The following is a 20,506-nucleotide window of genomic DNA, read 5'->3' on the forward strand; positions in this document are numbered from 1 at the left end:
AAGTAGGAGAATCTTAGAGTAGATGATGATTCAAAAGCGAAGGACAGTTTGACAGGGGGGAAGCAATGAAGGGAAAGTTTTGAGGAGAGCAAGGTCACCTTTCGAAGGCAGGTTGAATGAAAGCAGGCAATGAAGTTGAGGAGCAGAGAGGTTTGAGAGTTTGAAGAAAGAGAACAGCTTTTGGGAAGGCACAGTTTTAGCCACAGGAGAGGAGAGCAGTGTGAGTGAGATCAGGTCCATAAGCCTTCTGAGGAGAGGGAGGAGAAGGTCATTAGAAACATAAAGGCAAAGAGGGAGTATAACAGAAGAGAGATATATGAGTAGAGAGGAAAGAGGGAGTTTGGAATTTTAAAAGTTTGAGAGAAAAGGAAGTGAGAGAATAGATGAGTTTAGAAGAGAGAAGAATGTTTAGTCTGGAGGAGGGGGAGGGGAAGAAGTATGAAAGGAGGAGAGGTGTGTTGTTAGAGATGGTTAGTCGAAGAAAGAGAGAGAGAGAAAGCAGAGTTTTTGACATTTGAATTTTTGAAAGAATTTTGGAAGTTTTTAATGGATTTAATCTGATCGATTTAAAATGTAAAGTTCATAATTAGTATAAGTTTAGTAACCTGGGTAACCTCTTTTAAAAGACCTTGAATGCAGATGATCATCAGAAGCGGCGGGACAGCGTAGGTTAAAGCAGGGGTTTGGAGAGAAGAATGAGAAAGACGAGATCAATCCATTCTCCATAGGATACCTCTGTGATGCGCTGAGCACACACAGAGGGGTCTCTATCCTGGAAGCAATAATCATTATTGTTATATATAGTAAGGGGCCCGAGGCAGCCATTATGACTCGCTGGATATAGAGCTGTCGTGGACAGTGGTGATGAATATGGAGCAGGATTTAAGTGACGACTGAACCCAAGAGAATAATTAGATATGCACCTCCACCACAGATTATTTATTTTAAATTAATTTCCACGAGATTTTCAAAGTAGTAGAGACATTTTTCTCTCCCATATTAACGTGTAGTAAGTTTTCCTTGTTACATTTAAAATTTCATACGAAAGAATACACAATAGTATGGACTCGTTAGTAAAAGTTACTGTAGACCTTAAGATTGATGTAACAGAAAATACAAAATGGAGAGTGATTGATCTTGGAGATGCAGCGTAACAGAAGCGTAAAGTGATAGAAGTGTAAATACATAACAAGGAAACAAGATGAGTATACAATAATCTAAGACTTATCATGAGCATTGGCGCTTTTCCCCCGCCAGGTGTGAGTGTCCGCTCGGCTACCGGCTGGCCCTGGACGGCGCGAGCTGCGAGGACATCGACGAGTGCCAGCTGGCCAACGGAGGCTGCTCGCACGGCTGCATCAACACCGAGGGGTCCTTCTCCTGTAACAAGTGAGTCACACCCGCCTCTATGCGTGTTTTTTTTGCGATACTGTGACCTGTTTTACTGAAATGCTCCTCTTTGTGATCTTAAAACGGAGGATTCATATTTATTAAGATTGCTTGGAGAATCGAAAAGTCTCAGTCGTGAAAATAATGTAAACAAATATTGGTTTAATTTGCATGAAGTGAAGAAAATGTAGTTAGTATTAGCTGTGTTACCTGAGGCGCCTTCCTTAAGTGAATGAATCATATTAAGTTCGTGTGGGAAATGAAATTGTCTGAGATATGAAAGGAAAAAAATAACACTAGAATTTCGTTATAAAAATACGAAAGGAGGAGATGATATTCTTTTACAGCATCACTTGTTCTACCTAAGACCTCTTGCCCTGCGATCTGAAAAGAAAATAAATGTTTCATGTTAATTTCGCGTGGAGAAGTGAATTATTATATACAGTGTAAATATTGGCATAGCTTTTTATATTTTTATTAGTACTACCGCTTAATTTTATTCTTTCTGTTCTGAGTTTAGCTTTTACACCGGCTCCCTCCACCTAAAAAAAAACAAAAATAAATAAAGAGAAATGAATACTTAATTAACACGCATATTTCCATGATATATCCCGGCTATTATATTCCCTTGGGAGTAGAGGCACGCCTTCACCTGTGCTCCCCTCCCTCAGGTGTTCCGAAGGGTACGAGCTGGGTGAGGACAAGCTGACATGCGTGGACGTGGACGAATGCCTACAGTCCCCCTGCGAGCAACAATGCATCAACATCCCCGGCTCCTACTACTGCGCCTGCAAGTCCGGGTTCAGACCGAGGCCAGAGTGAGTGAGAGTCGTATTACAAGACAAATCGCAGCCCAAGAACACATATTTGACAAGGCCTTCGTAGGAGTTGAGGGCATTTCCAAGGGTAGTTGTATGACCCTGTTGGTAGTGTGTCTTCTTCTATACCATGAAAATGAAGAAACACTCATTAGAACCAGACTGACCCCCTCTTTGACCTTTAGAAATAGCTGATGTGAGAAGCGGGAGTGTCTTATAATATCAACCTAAAAGTCTAGAATAGAAGAAAGATAAATAATGAGAAGGAGAGGTGAAGGAAGGAGAAAAGGAGATTAATAGAGAGAGAAGGAGGAAGAAGGAAATAAAAATACCAGGAAATAAAAAAGAAAAATAGACCATAACAGAAGGAAATAAAAAGAAGGAAATAAAAGTGTAGTGGAGGCGAATGATATGAATTGGTTAAACTGTTGAATTTCAGTGAAGTGGATGTCTTAGTGCGTGTGTGTGTGTGTGTGTGTGTGTGTGTGTGTGTGTGTGTGTATCTTTGTTTGTCTACCTTCTCTACTTAGTTATTCGTTTTGTGTCCTGCTTACATTACCACAAAACGGAACACACCTCACTACACCCTCTCCCGCGTCCCCCCAGCGCCGCGCATCGCTGCTGGGACGTGAACGAGTGTGACGAGGATAACGGCGGCTGTGCTCACGACTGTCTCAACACCGTGGGCTCCTATCACTGCCGCTGCTCCCGGGGCTTCGAGCTGGGCCGGGACGAGCACTCCTGTGACGGTGAGGGAAAGGGGAGCTGAGCCATAGAATAGGAGAGTCTGGCGAACTTCATTACCGGCGCCATGTTGTTAGGAAAAGAGCCACGTGAAATTCAAACTGGTGCTGATACATGATTTTTTTTGTGTGTGATCTAAGTGCTTGTTTGAGATACTTACCATATATAAACCACACCCTTCCTTCGATCTTGAGGGAACGCAACAGTATAACCTTTTTCCCTCCGCAGAGAAGCCGGTGTTCTGCCCCGTGATGGTGGCGCCGCTGCACGGGGAGATGACCTGCTCGCGGCATCTGGTGGAGGAAGCCTACCTGCGCGACACCTCCTGCACCTTCTCCTGCTCCCTCGGCTACGCCCTCAACGGCAGCCCCAACGCCACCTGCCTCACCACCGGCGTCTGGTCCGCGGCGCCGGCCACGTGTCGAGGTGAGGAGTCTAGAGCGTTGTTTGTATGATGACAACCTGGATGTGTGTGTGTGTGTGTGTGTGTGTGTGTGTGTGAGAGAGAGAGAGAGAGAGAGAGAGAGAGAGAGAGAGAGAGAGGGAAGTAAAATTGTAAGTGAATAACACATCACTGATTGTTTTCTGAATGTGTTGATGTTAGGAATAATTCAACGATTTCTTTACGTAGAAAAATAGAGGGACTGAGATGTTTTCTGTCAGAGACACTGTGGTCTTATTTCTTCTTTATGATTCCCTTTCCACCGTTTCGTAACCTTTTCTGGCCTCAGCACCCGTGTTCCTAGGTAGAGGCAGCCTTGATCCGCTCAGTCAGGCTTAGGTTGCTCAGCATCTTCTAAGCTACAGCACCATACAGGAAATAACAATTGCTTTTTGGGGGAGTGATTTTCTTTGTTCATTCTAAAAGAAAGATATCACACGTCATTCGTATTTCCAACAATTCAGAAATAAATAGTAATACATTGCATGCTACTAAAGTCACACTTCCAGAAGCGATGCCAGATGGTTAGCTTAACCTGGTACCAGCGACGGGCCAAATTTGTGGCTTTACAGTGTAGCAGCGACGGGCCAAATTTGTGCCATGATATAGACCCCAAAAATAGATGATACATAATCTGATCACAAATGCGTTGATATATATTATGAAATGGTTTGTGTGAGTGATGATTTTTTCTCATTTTTCTTGCTTAGAGGGAAGGGCCTTTAAGAAACATGATCCCCGCAGCTACCGGGTTAACTATCTTAATATCGTCACCCTCATCAAATAATCGCCTAAGTCATTTTCCAGAGATTTCCAGGTTTTTCTCTACATCAATATTTCAATATGTGACGGCCATTTTTGTATAGTTGCCTTGGTCATTCAAGGTTTGGGTGTTCTAGAATTGGCCTTTTCATTCCTGCGTAACTCTTAAGACAAAGGAGAGAATGACTTTTCTTTTATGATTTCCTGAAAAGTAGAAAATAATGACACAGGCGGTTTATTTACCAAGGTGACGATATACTGCATTGCACAAAGCCAATACCCAGCACCCGAGAAAACGCTGTCTTATACGCTCTCATTTCCCCGGCAAACCCAGCACCCCAGATAACGCTGTCTCATACGCCCTCATTTCCCCGGCCAACCCAGCACCCCAGATAACGCTGTCTCATACGCCCTCATTTCCCCGGCCAACCCAGCACCCCAGATAACGCTGTCTCATACGCCCTCATTTCCCCGGGCAGCGATGATCTGCTCGATGCTGACGGAGGTGGAGCACGGACGGGTATCCCCCAAGCGGTGCACGCGGCGAACCTCCAGTGTGGGCCAGCACTGTTATCTCTCCTGCTCCCCCGGCTACAGGGTGGTGGGCAACCCCGTCAGGAGCTGCCAGGCTAGCGGTTTGTGGTCCCCGGAAGCCGCCAGCCCCTACTGCGAGAAGGGTGAGTGTAGCGAGGGTGTGTAGTGTTGTTGTTGTTGTTGATGGTGGTTGTGTTGGTAGTGTGGTACTATTCTGATTATTTGTGGGTTTAGTGATTTCTTCTTTTTGTGCCGGAGATGTAGTGACTTTTTACGTTGTTTCTTATTATATCGGTGTGTGCAAAGTATGAAGTATGAAAGTGTACCGCAGTATTTCATTATGAGTAAGCCGACTCGCTGATCCCTTGGAAGCTTCTTATGTTCTTATGTTCGACCTCTACGTATGTTTTTATCAGTCTATCTTGTGTTTCTGTGTATCTGTCTGTCTGTATCTACACCTATCCATCCGCCAATCTGCCTTTTTCTTTCTTTCTTTTCTACTTTCTTTTTTTCTTTATTTTTCTTTCTTTCCTTCTTCCTTTTTCTTTCTTTCTTACATTCTTCTTTTCTTTTTCCTCTCTTTCCTACTTCTTTTCTTTCTTTCTTTATTGTTTTCCTTCTTTCTTTTTCTTTCTTTTTCTTTCCTACCTTCTTCTTTTCTTTCTTTCTTTATTATTTTTCTTTCTTTATTTTTTCCTTCTTTTTCTTTCTTTCTTTCCTTCTGTCTTCTTTTCTTTCTTTCTTTATTTTTTTTCCTTTTCTTTTTCTTTCTTTGTTTTCTTCCTTTTACCAATACAATTCAAGGCTCGTGTCATCCATCAGCGACAAGTTACACCAGTTCTGTCTCTCGCTGTGAAGTTGTGTTTCCATTGTTGTGCATTTTATCCCAGGGCATTACAGATGTTGCGCCGACTAAACGAAACTTTCCAATCTTCCCAGAGCATTACACTCTCTGCGCTGCATATGCTAAAAATAACACTCAAAGTCGAGATAATGGACAACATACACGTGATTCTACCCATATTAAACATGATTATCACATTTCGTTTTGACAACATTCTATTTTTACGTCCATGGGCTCAGTTTTCAACATATTCTTTTTTATACACGAGTACTAATTGGAAAACTGCGGACGAAGTGGTGAAGCTACCCCATATGCTAGCTTCCGTGTCTCTGGGTACGTATTGTGTTCTTTTAATTCCTGAAGATGAGGCGTTATAGTTCTGTTACGATTGTTCCTGCGTCCGTTTTCTTTTCCCTCTCCGCCGCGGCACCGAGTTCACTTACACTTCGCCGTTGTTGTAAGGTATCTCTTGAGGGACACCAGTAAGAGGAGGAGGAGGAGGGGGGGGGAGCGTTGAAGCCTCGCCCGTGATCGAGTCTGCGAGGGAGTTGGCAATTAGCGTAAATACATAGTTGCGGCTGAGCGGAGTTGTGGAGTTGGAGAGAGTGGATGGTGCTGAATGAACCGCTGTGCTTCATTGGCAAACACGGAGAAGGGGAGAGGGAGGAGGAAAGATAGGGAGTGAGAGGGAGAGGGAGAGAGGGAAAGAGGGAGATAGGGAAAGAGGGAGAGAGATAGGGAAATAGAGGTAAGGAAAGAGAGAGAGAGAGAGAGAGAGAGAGAGAGAGAGAGAGAGAGAGAGAGAGAGAGAGAGAGAGAGAGAGAGAGAGAGAGAGAGAGAGAGAGAGAGAGATTGTTACATATTAAAATTTTTTCCTATTACTCATATGAAAGTACATATACAAAATACACATAATGCAAAAGGAATTGAGTGATCTTTCCGCATCTGATAATGTCTGTATTTTTCGTTTTTTTCAGACGAGAATTTTAAACAATGGACGATATTTACTCCTATTACAATTTTTTTTTCTAAACTGACGGTCATTTCCCCATGTCATATTCCTCTACTCCCTCTCCTAACGACTTGCATGCACGGTAAACAGAAAGTCAATGGCGATAATACTGACGATAACTGACACCTTTTTACCTCTTCCAGTCCAGTCCAGTCCAGTAGTAGGCGTGGGATTGCCTTTGGAACGGCTCCCACTTATGGTCCTTAAGGGGCTATTACACTGGGCAAAGCTTCCGTGGATCTTCAGTCAAACCACGATTTCCGCTGGCGTGGTTCTCCTATTTCCGTGGTTTTCTGACGTGTCCACGATCTTCCAAAGCTACGGTAGAGTTCCTTGAAGGACGACGGTATTCACAATCATCATCATCAGCAGCAATAACAAGAAACAAATGAGAACCACGCTATCGGAAATCGTGGTTTGACTGAAGATCCACGGAAAATTTGCCCAGTGTAATAGCCCCTTTATACTTGATTGTTGATTGGCGTTGTTGTGTCTATTAGTCTTGGTGAATTTTCGTTTTTCTTCCGCTCCAGATTTTTGTGATATAATTTTTTCTGTCTTCAATTTCTTCCAGTGTTAATGGTTGGAACACTAATATATTGGCGATTTATTTCCACATTTCCTGCAGACTCCCTCAAGCCGTTCATTCAGTGCCCCAGCGACGTGCAGGTGGACCTCGCGCCTCACCAGGACTCGGCCTACGTGCGCCTCCCCCAGCCCAAGGCCAACGTGGACTGGTTCAGGTAGGCGGCGAGGACAGGTGGTGTGTTGGCAGGTGGGCGGGTGGGCTGGACAGGTGGTGCGCAGGTCGAGGTCGGCGCTGTTGTGGTAGAGTTTCCTCCATTTTTCTTTTGTCTTGATTTTTCTTTTCCCACATTGTTTTTCCTCTTCAATTGTTTTTTTTTCTCTTATCGATGCTTTATTTCTACTTTCTTTTGGGTGTTTTCTTTCTCTTTGTGGAACCGTTGAACTTTTTTTCCTACACAGCAGTTTGGGTAATGATGATGATCGCTGTTTTATTTGTTTCCTTTGCACCGATTAATTTTATTCGTCGCGGTTTGTTAGCTTTATTACAGTCGGGTATGGGACTCGTTTTAACTTTAAATGCAACGCCACTCATACTTGGTAATTGGGTTCCTCTTTGATCAGACTAGTTTTATCCACTAATAATAACATTTAACAATATACAACAATTCTTATCAGCTATATATTTTCAGTAACATTTTGCAGTAAATCAGTTGAATTAGTATTTGTGTTTTGCTCACCGAACTGTTTTCTTTTGTTAGGTATTAACTTTTTTGGTTCTAGCCAGATGCTTAGACATTAAGAACATCCCTTAGCGTTTTTCTCAAGCTTTTAATACGGTAATCCCTGCGTTATCAAAAGTTAAATAACACGAACATTTTTGATGAAGGCAGATGGGTAGATGCACTCCGAGGCCACGCGGCGGTGTTGTGACTAACCCCACGCACAGCCGCCCCTCACGAGTAGTGGCACTAATAACCTCCGGGTGTGAGGTGGCCTCCCTGCCGCCACTCATCCCGAAGCAGCCATGCATGTCTGTCCGTAGTCTTAGGTGGTAGCAGTGAATGAGTAGTCAAGGGAAAGGGTTGACTGTATATAGTAAATTGGAGGCATGCACTTACCTTGTGTCTGTTTATAGGATGTATATAGATAGTGTTGATTGCAAACTTCATTAAATTTACTGATTTATTATTGAAGAGTTAAATATTTGTGTAGCGTGTAACATTTGCAAGCTTATTAGACCTATCAAGCACACACACACACACACACACACACACACACACACACACACACACACACACACACACACACACACACACACACACACACAAACACACTCTTGAGTCCCACTGGGTTCGGACGCCTCCCGGGGCCGCGGCCTAACCTGCGCTGGTCTTGTAGATACGCACCAAGAGTGTCCCCGCGGCGAGGCGGCAGCCGCGACCCTGAGGACCCGAGGTAACGCAACACCTTGGCATCCACCTCCAGACACCTTGCGTAACGCCCTCCGCCTCCGCCTCCCTCCGCTGCTCTGCTCGTTATCTCCTGTACTTTTTTTCACGTTGACTTCACAAATAAGCCAATCGCCTTCCCCATTATAGTTCGTAACCATTAGCCAGTCCACAAACAAGCTGCGGGCCTCTATAAAGCAGCCTTCATGAAGTTGATTGATGCTGGGAAGGCTTACATTTTTAATGAGGGTTGCCGGGCTGGGGTAGGCGAGGCTTGTTTGTGATGTTGGTGTGGAGAGTGTGGCTGCCTGGCGCGGGTGTGTCGTGCTCGCCTATTCGTCAGGTTATTCGCTTCTCGCTGCCTCGCTGTATTCCGTGATAACTTTTTGATCGTTCCACATATTTTCCTCTCCAAATAGCAGTTTCTTTGATGGACAACTTTTTGTTTCACAGGAAATGGCTATGGAATTTCAAAGGTAACTTTGCTTAAATAAGCGATGCAAGTATTGATTCATTCGTCTCTTTTTTGCCTGACTACAACCGTTTTGGTGTGTGTGATGCAGCTTGCTGTGTGTGTGTGTGTGTGTGTGTGTGCGCGCGCATGCGCTTACGGTTGATAGCGTTTGTGCATGCACGAAATTGCTTTTGCATAACTCATACTGACGTGATTATATATCATTAACAAAAAATCACTTGCATAAACAAGTGAGCGACATGATTTATTTTCTTGCCGTAACAAGTAGCATGACTCTGTTCCCTGCCCCGCCCCGCGCCTGGCCGCCGTCACCAGGCCAGCCCGGGGCAGCCTTGGCCTCACGGGCGCTGCTCGGCCCGGCGTGGTCATGACGACCGTCCCGGAGCGTCTTGACTTCACTCGACGCCTGGCTTCGTTTGTGCTTTCTCGGGCGGATGCTCGCCGCCCTGACTGGCAAACAATCTTGCTTGCCTGTGATAAGCATCCAACTAGTGCTGAGAGTGTAGCATTTAAGGCAGCGGTGTAAAGTGTGTAAGAAGAGAACCCACCAATGGCCTGCCTCTGCGGGGTGAATGTATGCCTAGTGACGTAAGATGGTGACGCGAGCAGATGGGCGTAACAAAAGTAATCGGCTTTAATCAGATATTTGCTGCGCTTCACTTCCATCATCTAAGTCCACTTTTTTCTGTTTCCTTGGAAGTTGTTACCATTTGCAATACGGTTTATCAAATTCAAAACCTACGTGCCAATCCTGACCTTCTTCTAATTCAATTTACCTGATTCCATATTATTTTTGCTGCTAATAGAAACAACCATTTACAATCTACATAACGCGAATTTAAAACTTTTCTGTAATATGGACGGTTGAAGCCACTCTCCTTTGATGGGCTCCTCCTCTTGCCGCGCCACTGACGAAGGTGTGTCCGGCAGGTACGTGGACGCCGCGCCAGACTGGGCCAAGCAGCTGGAGGCGGACCTGCCGGCGGGGAAGACCACGGTGACCTTCGTGGCGCGCTCCCCGCTGTCCGACGACTCCGCGGCGTGCTCCTTCACCGTGGAGGTCCGAGGTGTGTGCTGGCTTCTTTTACATTTGTTTATTTATTTGTGTTTATTTGTTTGTTTGTGTATGTGTGTATGTATGTGTTTGTTTGTGTATGTTTGTTTGTGTGTGTGTGTGTGTGTGTGTGTGTGTGTGTGTGTGTGTGTGTGTGTACATAATTACCCTTGCTTGCCTTCCTTCCTTACTTAGCTATTCGTATTGCGTCCTGGTCACATTACTTTTCACTTATTAGGCACTTTTTTTATCCTCAGTTTCTTAATGCGTCAACGTAAAACACAGGGATTATGTCCTTTCTAACTCCCCTTTTTTTCCGCATCATGGTATACACGCAGATGCCCATGTTTTCTTTTTTGCCTATGTATCTCTTTGCTTATGTATTACTTTTTTATTCTTTATATATATATTTTTTCATCTTTTACTACTTAATGAACGTTGAAACACAGCGAGTATATCTTTTCCAGTTGCTCTTTTTTCCGGGGCATAATTTCCGAGTATATCTTTTCCAATTGTTCTTTTTTCCGGGGCATATTTTCGAGTATATCTTTTCCAGTTGCTCTTTTTTCCGGGGCATATTTTCCGAGTATATCTTTTCCAATTGTCCTTTTTTCCGGGGCATATTTTCCGAGTATATCTTTTCCAATTGTTCTTTTTTCCGGGGCATATTTTCCGAGTATATCTTTTCCAATTGTTCTTTTTTCCGGGGCATATTTTCCGAGTATATCTTTTCCAATTGTTCTTTTTTCCGGGGCATATTTTCCGAGTATATCTTTTCCAGTTGCTCTTTTTTCCGGGGCATATTTTCCGAGTATATCTTTTCCAGTGGTTCTTTTTTCCGGGGCATATTTTCCGAGTATATCTTTTCCAATTGCTCTTTTTTCCGGGGCATATTTTCCGAGTATATCTTTTCCAGTTGCTCTTTTTTCCGGGGCATATTTTCCGAGTATATCTTTTCCAATTGCTCTTTTTTCCGGGGCATATTTTCCGAGTATATCTTTTCCAATTGCTCTTTTTTCCGGGGCATATTTTCCGAGTATATCTTTTCCAGTTGTTCTTTTTTCCGGGGCATATTTTCCAAGTATATCTTTTCCAATTGCTCTTTTTTCCGGGGCATATTTTCCGAGTATATCTTTTCCAATTGTTCTTTTTTCCGGGGCATATTTTCCGAGTATATCTTTTCCAATTGTTCTTTTATCCGGGGCATATTTTCCGAGTATATCTTTTCCAGTTGCTCTTTTTTCCGGGGCATATTTTCCGAGTATATCTTTTCCAATTGTTCTTTTATCCGGGGCATATTTTCCGAGTATATCTTTTCCAATTGTTCTTTTTTCCGGGGCATATTTTCCGAGTATATCTTTTCCAATTGCTCTTTTTTCCGGGGCATATTTTCCGAGTATATCTTTTCCAGTTGCTCTTTTTTACGGGGCATAATTTCCGAGTATATCTTTTCCAATTGTTCTTTTTTCCGGGGCATATTTTCGAGTATATCTTTTCCAATTGTTCTTTTTTCCGGGGCATAATTTCCGAGTATATCTTTTCCAATTGTTCTTTTTTCCGGGGCATATTTTCGAGTATATCTTTTCCAGTTGTTCTTTTTTCCGGGGCATATTTTCGAGTATATCTTTTCCAGTTGTTCTTTTTTCCGGGGCATATTTCCCACCCAGATTCTTAAACTTTCCCATCACTCTTTCCTTCTACACAGACAAGGAGGATCCACAGGTGTTCGGGTGCCCCAAGTCCTTCACGGTGCTGCTGACGGAGGGGAAGGCGAATGCTGAGGTGTCGTGGAAGGAGCCGGTCTTTAAGGACAACGTGGAAATCGCCCACCTCTGGAAGTCGCTGGTGAGTTGGAGCGTTTTCTTCGTGTCTCGTTTCTCTTTTCCCGCCACAAATAGAAAGAACGTAAGAGCTTAGGTGTCTCTTTTTTTTTTTTTTTTTTCTTTTTTTTACAGCAGAGGAGACAGTACAAGGGCGTAAAAAAATAGAAAACAATAATGAAAAAAAAGCCCGCTACTTACTGCTCCTTGAAGTTCCACTCTTTAAATTACAACGTAGAAACCTCGTACCTCTGGAAATCCCTGACCAGTTTGTGCTTTATTTTTTTTAAGCTTTGTTAGTAATCGATCTTGACTTCTCTTTCGGCCACTCCTCTCCAATCTTTTTAGGGGCAGTAAGTAACGGGCTTTTTTTCATTATTATTTTTTTAAGCCCTTGATCTGTCTTCTTTGCCGAAAAAAAAATATAGAGAGAAAACGAAGGAAATGAGGTCACCGGGAAAGTCTCACTTTCTTTATAGGAGCAGTGATTAGCGTTTTTTTCTTCTTACCCTTGAACTGCTTTTTTTCCTGTAAAAAAATCTCTAAAAGTGTCCCGGGAGCGCTTTAAGAGAAAGACGATTTGGAGATAAGAACATAAGAACGTAAGGAGTCTGCAAGAGGCCGGGGCTTAGCTCAGGATCGCTTTCTAGTTGTTATTTTCTTCTCTGTATTTCGTCTCGCATTCCGGACCGCAAACAAAGCAAAAAATAAAAGATTCGCCCGACACGAGAAGGACAGTTCGGATATTGCTCAGCTCAGGCAATCGCTTTCTAATTATTATTTTTTCTCTGTATTTCGTCTCATTCCTGACCGCAAACAAAACAAAACAAAACAAAAAAAAACTCTTCCCGACCCTTCCGTAAAACTCGCATAATTGCTTGTAATGTGTGGAAAATCAGCCGCGGGGGGAATTCTATTTGATCAGGTGAATTTAAGAATATTTTTTGGCCAAACTTTGCTTCCGGACGGGTGACAGTAATTGGAATTAGAATTTTTTAGAATAGCCGACGGAGAGGCCAAACTGATTTATGCAGGTAATTAAGTACAGAATCATATTATTTTTCTCCGACGAATCAGAAAAAAATATAACGCCGATCACGCTCCGAATGGAAATATTTTTATGCTCTGAAATAAGCCGAGAGAATTGCGTTTCCTGAATTCTAAGCTGTCATGTAATTTGCGATAGAAAAATAATGCAAGTATTTGAACTGTACGGGAAAAAAAGGTGAGCAACGATGAAAAAAAAAAATCAGTAACTCGACAGAAGAAAAAGGAGATTAATAGCAAAACAAAAAACAAAACAACAAAAAAAAAACATTATCAAAACGATCAGGATTTTTTACGTGAGAGAGAGAGAGAGAGAGAGAGAGTGAGAGTGAGAGTGAGAGTGAGAAAGAGAAAGAGAGAGAGAGAGAGAGAGAACGGAAGAGAAGATTGAGAACATAAACAATGGAAAAAAAACAAATAAAAGGACACAAAGAAGAGATTAAAACAAATACAAAGAAACCCAAATGAGACAGAACAAAATTAACTTGGTCTCATGGTAACCCCCTCCCCCCCTTCAGGAGCCGGGGCGCCACCTGACAGCGGGGACGTACCCGGTTCACTACGTGGCCATGGACCCCTACCGCAACCGGGCCAAGTGCTCCTTCGTGGTCACCGTGCAACGTGAGTCCTCTTGGTCCTCTTCCTCTTGACCAGCACTTAGGGAACGATGTACTCTCCCTCCCTCCTTCCCTCATGACCCCCTAACTTATAGATGAGTAGAGTAATTTTCCGCCCTCCCTTGCTTCCAATCTGCACTATACTGCTAAAGGAGTAATTATTTTTCTTCTGTTATTCTTCCCTTGCTTCTTTTTTGCCCTATACTGTTAGATGCGTAATTCTTCTCCTTTCCTCCCTTGCTCCCTCTTTGTTATTTAGTGTCAGAGATGTAATTCCTCTCCCTTACGTTCACTCTAGTTACGCTCTGCTGATAGAAGAGTAATTTTTCTCCCTCCTGCTCACTCAATGCCCTTTACTGTTTTGAGGGTCTTGTCCTCCCTCCCTCGCCCCCTCATTGCCTCCACACTGTTGGAAAAGTAAGTATCCCCCCGCTTGGTCACTCTATTTGCTCTGTATTGTTAGGGTAGTGAGCTTTCTCCTTCCCGCTCACTTTCTTTGCCCCCATACTGTGAGAAGAGTAAGTGTTTTCCCTCCTGCTCAGAGTAAGTGTTTTTCCTGCTCAGAGTAAGTGTTCTCCTTCCTGCTCAGAGTAAGTGTTCTCCTTCCTGCTCAGAGTAAGTGTTCTCCTTCCTACTCAGAGTAAGTGTTCTCCTTCCTGCTCAGAGTAAGTGTTCTCCTTCCTGCTCAGAGTAAGTGTTCTTTCTGCCCCCTACTGCGAGAAGAGACTTTTGTTCCCTCGCTGCCTTACGGTCTCCCTGATAGAACAAAGTCTTCATATTTCCCTCCCTTTCTCCCTCCATCCCTGTCTAAAGTTCCCATAGATATTACAAACTTTTCTCCCTCATTCTCCTCCTCCCTTCCTTCATCCTCAATTAATATTATTTTTTAGTACATAAGCTAAAGTTCCTTAATATCCTGTACATACGATTTTTATAGTACTTTTCGTAGCCTTTGGTGTGATGTTTAGTAGTTTTTTTGTGTGCTAAGTTTGTTTAGATTCATTAATGCCAGATACTAGTTTTCGCCTGGGTACTGTTCTTTGTGGTAAGGCAGAAAGAGGCATCAAAGAGTGAAAGAAAAAAGTTAATATTCATAAACTGGTTCATTGTTTAAAGTCAGATTTTTTTATTCTGATCATTCTTTGTTTCCTCTCCGCCACGCCACCTCTTACAGCCACTAGTTTAATCATTGTTATAATCTTTATCATACTAGAGAGTAATACCCATCATCTTTGTAAATAAGTGTACCTGAGAATTTATTTGTGTACATTCCTTCACCAAACCCTCACCTGTTGGCCGCTTCTCCGTGAGGGGTGCCGAAAGCCTCTCACCTGAGCTTGCATGTGTAGTGTGTGTAACCTGGAGGCGGCGACACACCGCCTCACACCACCTGCACACCAGGGCAAAGGACACCCGCACCTCACCAGCCAACAGCCCATCACCACCACCACCACCACCACCACCTATCATACCCCCAAGTGCGCCCTTCAACCATCCACTCACCCACCCACTCACTCGCTCACTTACCGCCACCACCATTACCACCGACGCGACGGCCTACCAACTCCTACTTACACACCTACTCACACACTCACTCACTCACTCATCCCCTTCAAGCCTTCCTACCATGCACCTCACTTGCTAACAACCATGACCACGACCACCACTAACACCTACCTTCACCCACTCACTCACTCACTCACTCACACACGCACTCGCCAACTCACTCACTCACATTACCTGCACACTCCCCCTCCCTCTCTCCGTTTTCTTCCTCCTCTCACGTATCATCAAACTTCTTTCCCGGTAATATCTCTTCTTTCTCGATACTCTTTTTTTTGCTCTCGTCTGTCATTCACCATCAACTATTTCTTTCTTCTAATTTTCTTTATACAGTTTTTCTTCTTCTCTTCTTGTCTATCTCACCAATTAGTTCTTTGTATTCCTCTCATGTTTCCTTTTTTTCTTTCTTTTCTTCTCTTTTATATTTTTGCTTCGACCTCTTCATTAGATTTCCTCTCATGTTCCTATCCCCCATTTTTTTTGCCTCGTTTTCTTCCTTTTCTTTCCCTCTTCTTCTTTATATCAATTTCCTTCTCAAGTTCTACACATATATTTTTTTTCTTTTCCTCCCTTTCTTGTCTCTTTATCTCATCCTCTGCATCTGATTTTCCTCAACTTATTCTCCTTTTGTTTCTTCACCTCATCATCTCCATCTAAATTTCTTCCTCGTTGTCTTAATTATTTTTCTTCTCATTTTGAACTTTTTATCCGTCCTTCGTTTTATCTCTTTCGTCTTTTTCTTCTTGTTTCTGGATTTTTTTTTGTTATAATCCTCTTTTTTTCTCATTCCTCTTCTCATTCTTTGCGTTTCTCGTTTCTGCATCTTCTTCCATCCTTTTCGCTCTCCATGTTTATTTTATCTCTTCCTTCTTTTTGTCTTCTCCTCATCTCTATCTTTAACATATTTCTCCGTTTCTCTCTTTCTTTCTCGCTTTGTTCTTTTCTTCCTTCCCCTCCTTGTCCCTTTCTTCCTTTCTTCCTCTTTGTCCTTTTTCTATTTTCTATCTCGTTCTCTTATCCCTTTTTTCTTGTCATCTCCTACCTATTCTTCCTCTCTTCGTTCCTCTATTCCTTCATCTCTTTGCTCTCATCTCTTCATCTCTTTGTCCTTTTCTTCCTCCGTCTTTCTTTGTCCTTTTCTTGCTTTCTCCCTCTTTCTCCCTCTTTTCAGTTCTTCTCTCCGTCCCTTCATCCTCCCACTTCCCGTCTGTCGCCTCTTTCTTCTCTTTTTTCTTCATCTCTTTACTCTTTTCTTCCTTTGTCCTTCTGTCCTTTTCTTCCTTTCTCTCTCCATGTCCTCTTTCTAGTTCCTTTCTCGGCCCCTCTCACTCTCCCCCTCTCTCGGTCCGTCTCCCATCTCCCCCCTTCTTTGTTCTCTTCTTCCTTCCTTTATTTGATTTTTCTTCCTTTGTTCCTCTTTGTCCCTTGCTTCCTTTTTCTCTCGTTCACTCCAATCCACTCCTCGTCCATCTCCACCACTCACAACGCTCCCACAATTACCTACTTTGCGGAGTGGGGACTTGAAGCCTCAAATTTACCCAAGAAAACCTTAATTCTGTAGATCTCTCCATCGCCTTTCATTCCTGACGTAACTCTCTAGTCTGCTAACGTCACCGGCTTGCCATTAAAATTATTAGTTAACTCTGGTACGCATATGATATTCACGCCCTCGTTTTTTTATCATTAGAGGTTTTATATAACAATAGCAACTGTAGCAATCTGTAACAACCTGACGACCATGTTGAATGTGTATACGAGGTGTTGAAGTAGCATCAGTCGCCTCCTGTACATTGCAAGGCGCCTTATCCCCTGCCCGGCCGCCCACACCCAGGGCACACAGACGCCCGCCTGGTGCACAGAGCCAGCCTGTACAGTAGTGTGTCTCAAGGTAATTACTCTGAAAGCTTTGCAGCGCCATTAATTGTGAGCAGGTGGTGCATGCTCGGCCTCAGAAACCACTCGCCAAATTAATCTTAACAGTAGTTGAGAAACTCTCTCAGGCAATCACGTGTTCCTGTGGTACTTACTCAAGCAACACGTGCATTACATGATTAAAGGAAGTGCTCAGATATTGGTAGTATTGGAAATAATTCACGGGGGTATAATTTCGGAGTAATGTGAATATATACATATATATATATATATATATATATATATATATATATATATATATATATATATATATATATATATATATATATATATATATATATATATATATATATATATATATATATATATATATATATATATATATATATATATATATATATATATATACATATACATAACACCTCCCTGTTTATTGGAAGTAAGAAATACTTTTTCATGTATACGAATGAAGATCTTTGTTAGAAGAGTGTTTTAACAAGAAACTTATTCAGTCCTTGCTTCACTTTGAATCAGAGCTCCCCTCACTTGATGCTTTATTTTTTTATTACTGAATAAGTAAGAACGTCACCCATAGGTTTTATCAGGAAATAAAATTTCGAAGGTACCATCACATTTATGAATCATTTAAGTTCCCGGCAGCATCCAGCTCATTCATCGCGACACACAATGTTCACACAACACAGCCAATCATAGCCATGTCCCTCACTCATGCCAACACTGTGGGCTGTGTGTCACGACAGCCGAAGGAGGAGGAGGAGAAGGAGGAGAAGGAACAGACGAAGGAGGAGAAGGCGCCTCTGGTGGTGGTGGCGGTGTTGGTAGTGGTGGTGATGGGCCGTGCAGTGAGCCCGGCGAGGTGCTGGGCGGCCACTGGGCGTGCAGCGAGCTGGCGTGGGGACGGATGTGTCGCCCCTCCTGCCTGCCCGGGTTTGTCATGACCGCCGACCCTCCCTCTCCACTTTACATATGCGGCCGCCACACCGGGCAATGGTACCCCAGCGCACACCTCCCCACCTGCACACGTAAGTTCCCGAGTTCCCGGTGCTCCTCCCTCACCTGTCCTCCTTTACCTGTCCCTCCCTCCTCCACTACTTCCCTTCCCTCCTCCACACACAGGAATTTTTGCTCTCTCTCTCACTACTCTCTCTCTCTCTCTCTCTCTCTCTCTCTCTCTCTCTCTCTCTCTCTCTCTCTCTCTCTCTCTCTCTCTCTCTCTCTCTCTCTCTCTCTCCTCACGTGTTTAATGCACTCTCCTTTTCTTTTTCCCTCTCTTACCGTTTTTTTCTCTCGTCTTGCTCTCCCTCCCATGTGTTTAATGCATTTTACTTTACCTCTTCCCTCTCTTACTTTTCTTCCTCTTTCCTCTCCACGTGTTTAATGCACTCATGTATTGTCTTCCAGCCTCCCACCGTCTCTCAACACGCCTTTCCACTCAGTCTCTTTCCTACTGTTTCTCGGGTCATTTAATGGAATCCTGTTTCCCTGTTGCTAGAAACGGGCGCGCGCACCTGACATTGCTTCCTCATTAAGGTGTTTTTAACGTGTTTTATGACTAGCCCCGATGCGACATTAGTTTCCTCTTCTCTACGGTGATTCTCCCGGTGATAGAGTATATTTGTAACTTGCTCTAAATGGAACAGATGGAGCTGTAAGAGAGTGGGCTTATGGCTCTTAAGAGGATCGGCCAGTACCTGGAAGTGTTTTTAATCTCTCTCATTAATTTTCCTTATATGTATGATACGAGCTTTTTTTAATCCACTACTATTTTCAGATTAGGTAAGAAAAAATGAGGACGTATGGTTTTAAAGGGAAGTTGGCAAAGAGAGTATTTTTTGTGCATATTATCTTCCATATCTTAAAGAGAACCATTATACCATAGATGTGCTTCCGAAATTTCTTTGCCTATTTGCGTCGCGCTATTACTAACAGAAAATTATGTTAGTTGTAAAGATTAACCCGTGTAGCATGTAGAAAACGGGAGAGCTTGTAATAAGACCGTTTGCTTATACATTACAAGGGAAGCTAACATATATCATTTGGAGCTAATATATTTCAAGGGGAGACAAGTTTGGTGTGTAAAAGGGTTTAATAGAAAGCTTGTAGAAAACGGGAAAGCTTGGAATACGACTGTTTGCCAATATATTTCATGGGTAACTAATTTATTTCAAAGGACGCTAAGATATTTCAAGGGGAGTTATGTTTGGTGTGTATATGTGGGTTATAGAAAGCTTGCAGAAACGGAAATTATAACTTTCTTCTGTTTGCAATACGACCATTGGCTTATATATGTCAAAGGGAGTTAATATATTTAAATGGAAGCTAATATATTTAAAGGGAAACTAATATATTTCAAGTGAAGCTACCATAATTCATAGGGACCTAATATACTTAAAGGGAGGGAGCTAACACGTCAAAGGGAGTTATATATCTCAAGGGTAACTAATATGTTTCAAAGGGAGCTATGTTTTGTGTGAATCTTTTCTTTTATTACGACCGTTGGCTTATATAGTTCAAAGGGAGCTAATATATTGAAAGGGAAACTAATTTATTTCAAGGGAAGCTAATATAATTTAATGGGACCTAATATACTTCAAGGGGGGGGGGGGGTAACACGTCCAAGGGAGTTTTTCAAGGGTAACTAATATGACTCAATGGGAGTTATGTTTTATGTGTATCTTTTCGCTCCCATGTGTCCCTGTGCTCATGTATCCTGGTCCTCGTTTCCCCTTGCAGCCGCCGTACCACTCCAGTCAGGTGATGGCTGTCTGCCCGGGTTTGAATGGCGGGAAGCCTATCCGGATGTATGCTGTGAGTACTCCTTTTGTCTCTTCGGATTGGCTTCCTTTTGGCTGGATAGGGGAATCATAACCTCTCTGTTTTTTCCCGCTCAATTATAGGTTTTAAAAATTGACTGCGTAACGCTCTTCGAAGGGTCCATAGCCACCTTGTAACTACTCCTGGTTGAATAAGGAAAATGGGAGTTGACTGAATATAGTTTTGGTATAGCTTCTTTTTTTAATTAAGGCTTTTTTTTTGGGAGGGAGAGGAAGGTAGAAGAGAACAAAGAGAGAAAGTAAGGGAGGACCGGAAAGAAATATGTTTAACAACTAACGAACCTACACCATACAACTGTACACTCCTACTGTCTTTCCTATTCCCCACCTGTACCTCACCACTAACCCACTTCCTCTTCGTACTATACCCTTGATTAAAAAAAAAAAATGTTTAAGATGGAGAAGGGGACAAGATAAGGAAGGGAAAAGAACTAAGACTAATTTTCAATACACTAAGATGGCAGCGGCTTCCTAAAACGTCAGCAGTTGATTTTTGGTACAGTTTATGTTTGTCAATTACGGTTATTCTCTGGAGTGTTTACAAAAAGTGAGTTATTAATGTTGTGATGACGGTAGAGGCCTTTTAAAACGTCATATATAAGTTGTTTTTTGTGCTGCTTACGTGAACTCATTTGGGGATAATCTTTTGTAGTGTTTTAAATAATAAGAATAATTAATGTT

The 20,506-nt window shown here is 42.7% G+C and overlaps 1 protein-coding gene across 1 annotated transcript in view; it reads left to right on the forward strand.

Moving 5' to 3' along the window:
* LOC126983838 (fibrillin-1-like) overlaps nt 1-20,506 on the forward strand; it is a 184,982-nt gene that overhangs the window by 154,887 nt on the left and 9,589 nt on the right. The window contains exons 26-37 of the mRNA XM_050836970.1: nt 1,258-1,389; nt 2,061-2,207; nt 2,814-2,956; nt 3,180-3,377; nt 4,635-4,832; nt 7,175-7,289; nt 8,473-8,529; nt 9,928-10,064; nt 11,757-11,896; nt 13,437-13,539; nt 17,991-18,013; nt 19,725-19,799. Of these exons, the coding sequence (XP_050692927.1) occupies nt 1,258-1,389; nt 2,061-2,207; nt 2,814-2,956; nt 3,180-3,377; nt 4,635-4,832; nt 7,175-7,289; nt 8,473-8,529; nt 9,928-10,064; nt 11,757-11,896; nt 13,437-13,539; nt 17,991-18,013; nt 19,725-19,799 (1,468 nt within the window). The remainder of the gene's footprint in view (nt 1-1,257; nt 1,390-2,060; nt 2,208-2,813; nt 2,957-3,179; nt 3,378-4,634; nt 4,833-7,174; nt 7,290-8,472; nt 8,530-9,927; nt 10,065-11,756; nt 11,897-13,436; nt 13,540-17,990; nt 18,014-19,724; nt 19,800-20,506) is intronic.

The sequence above is a fragment of the Eriocheir sinensis genome, chromosome 55, assembly GCF_024679095.1.
Source record: "Eriocheir sinensis breed Jianghai 21 chromosome 55, ASM2467909v1, whole genome shotgun sequence".
NCBI lineage: Eukaryota > Metazoa > Arthropoda > Malacostraca > Decapoda > Varunidae > Eriocheir > Eriocheir sinensis.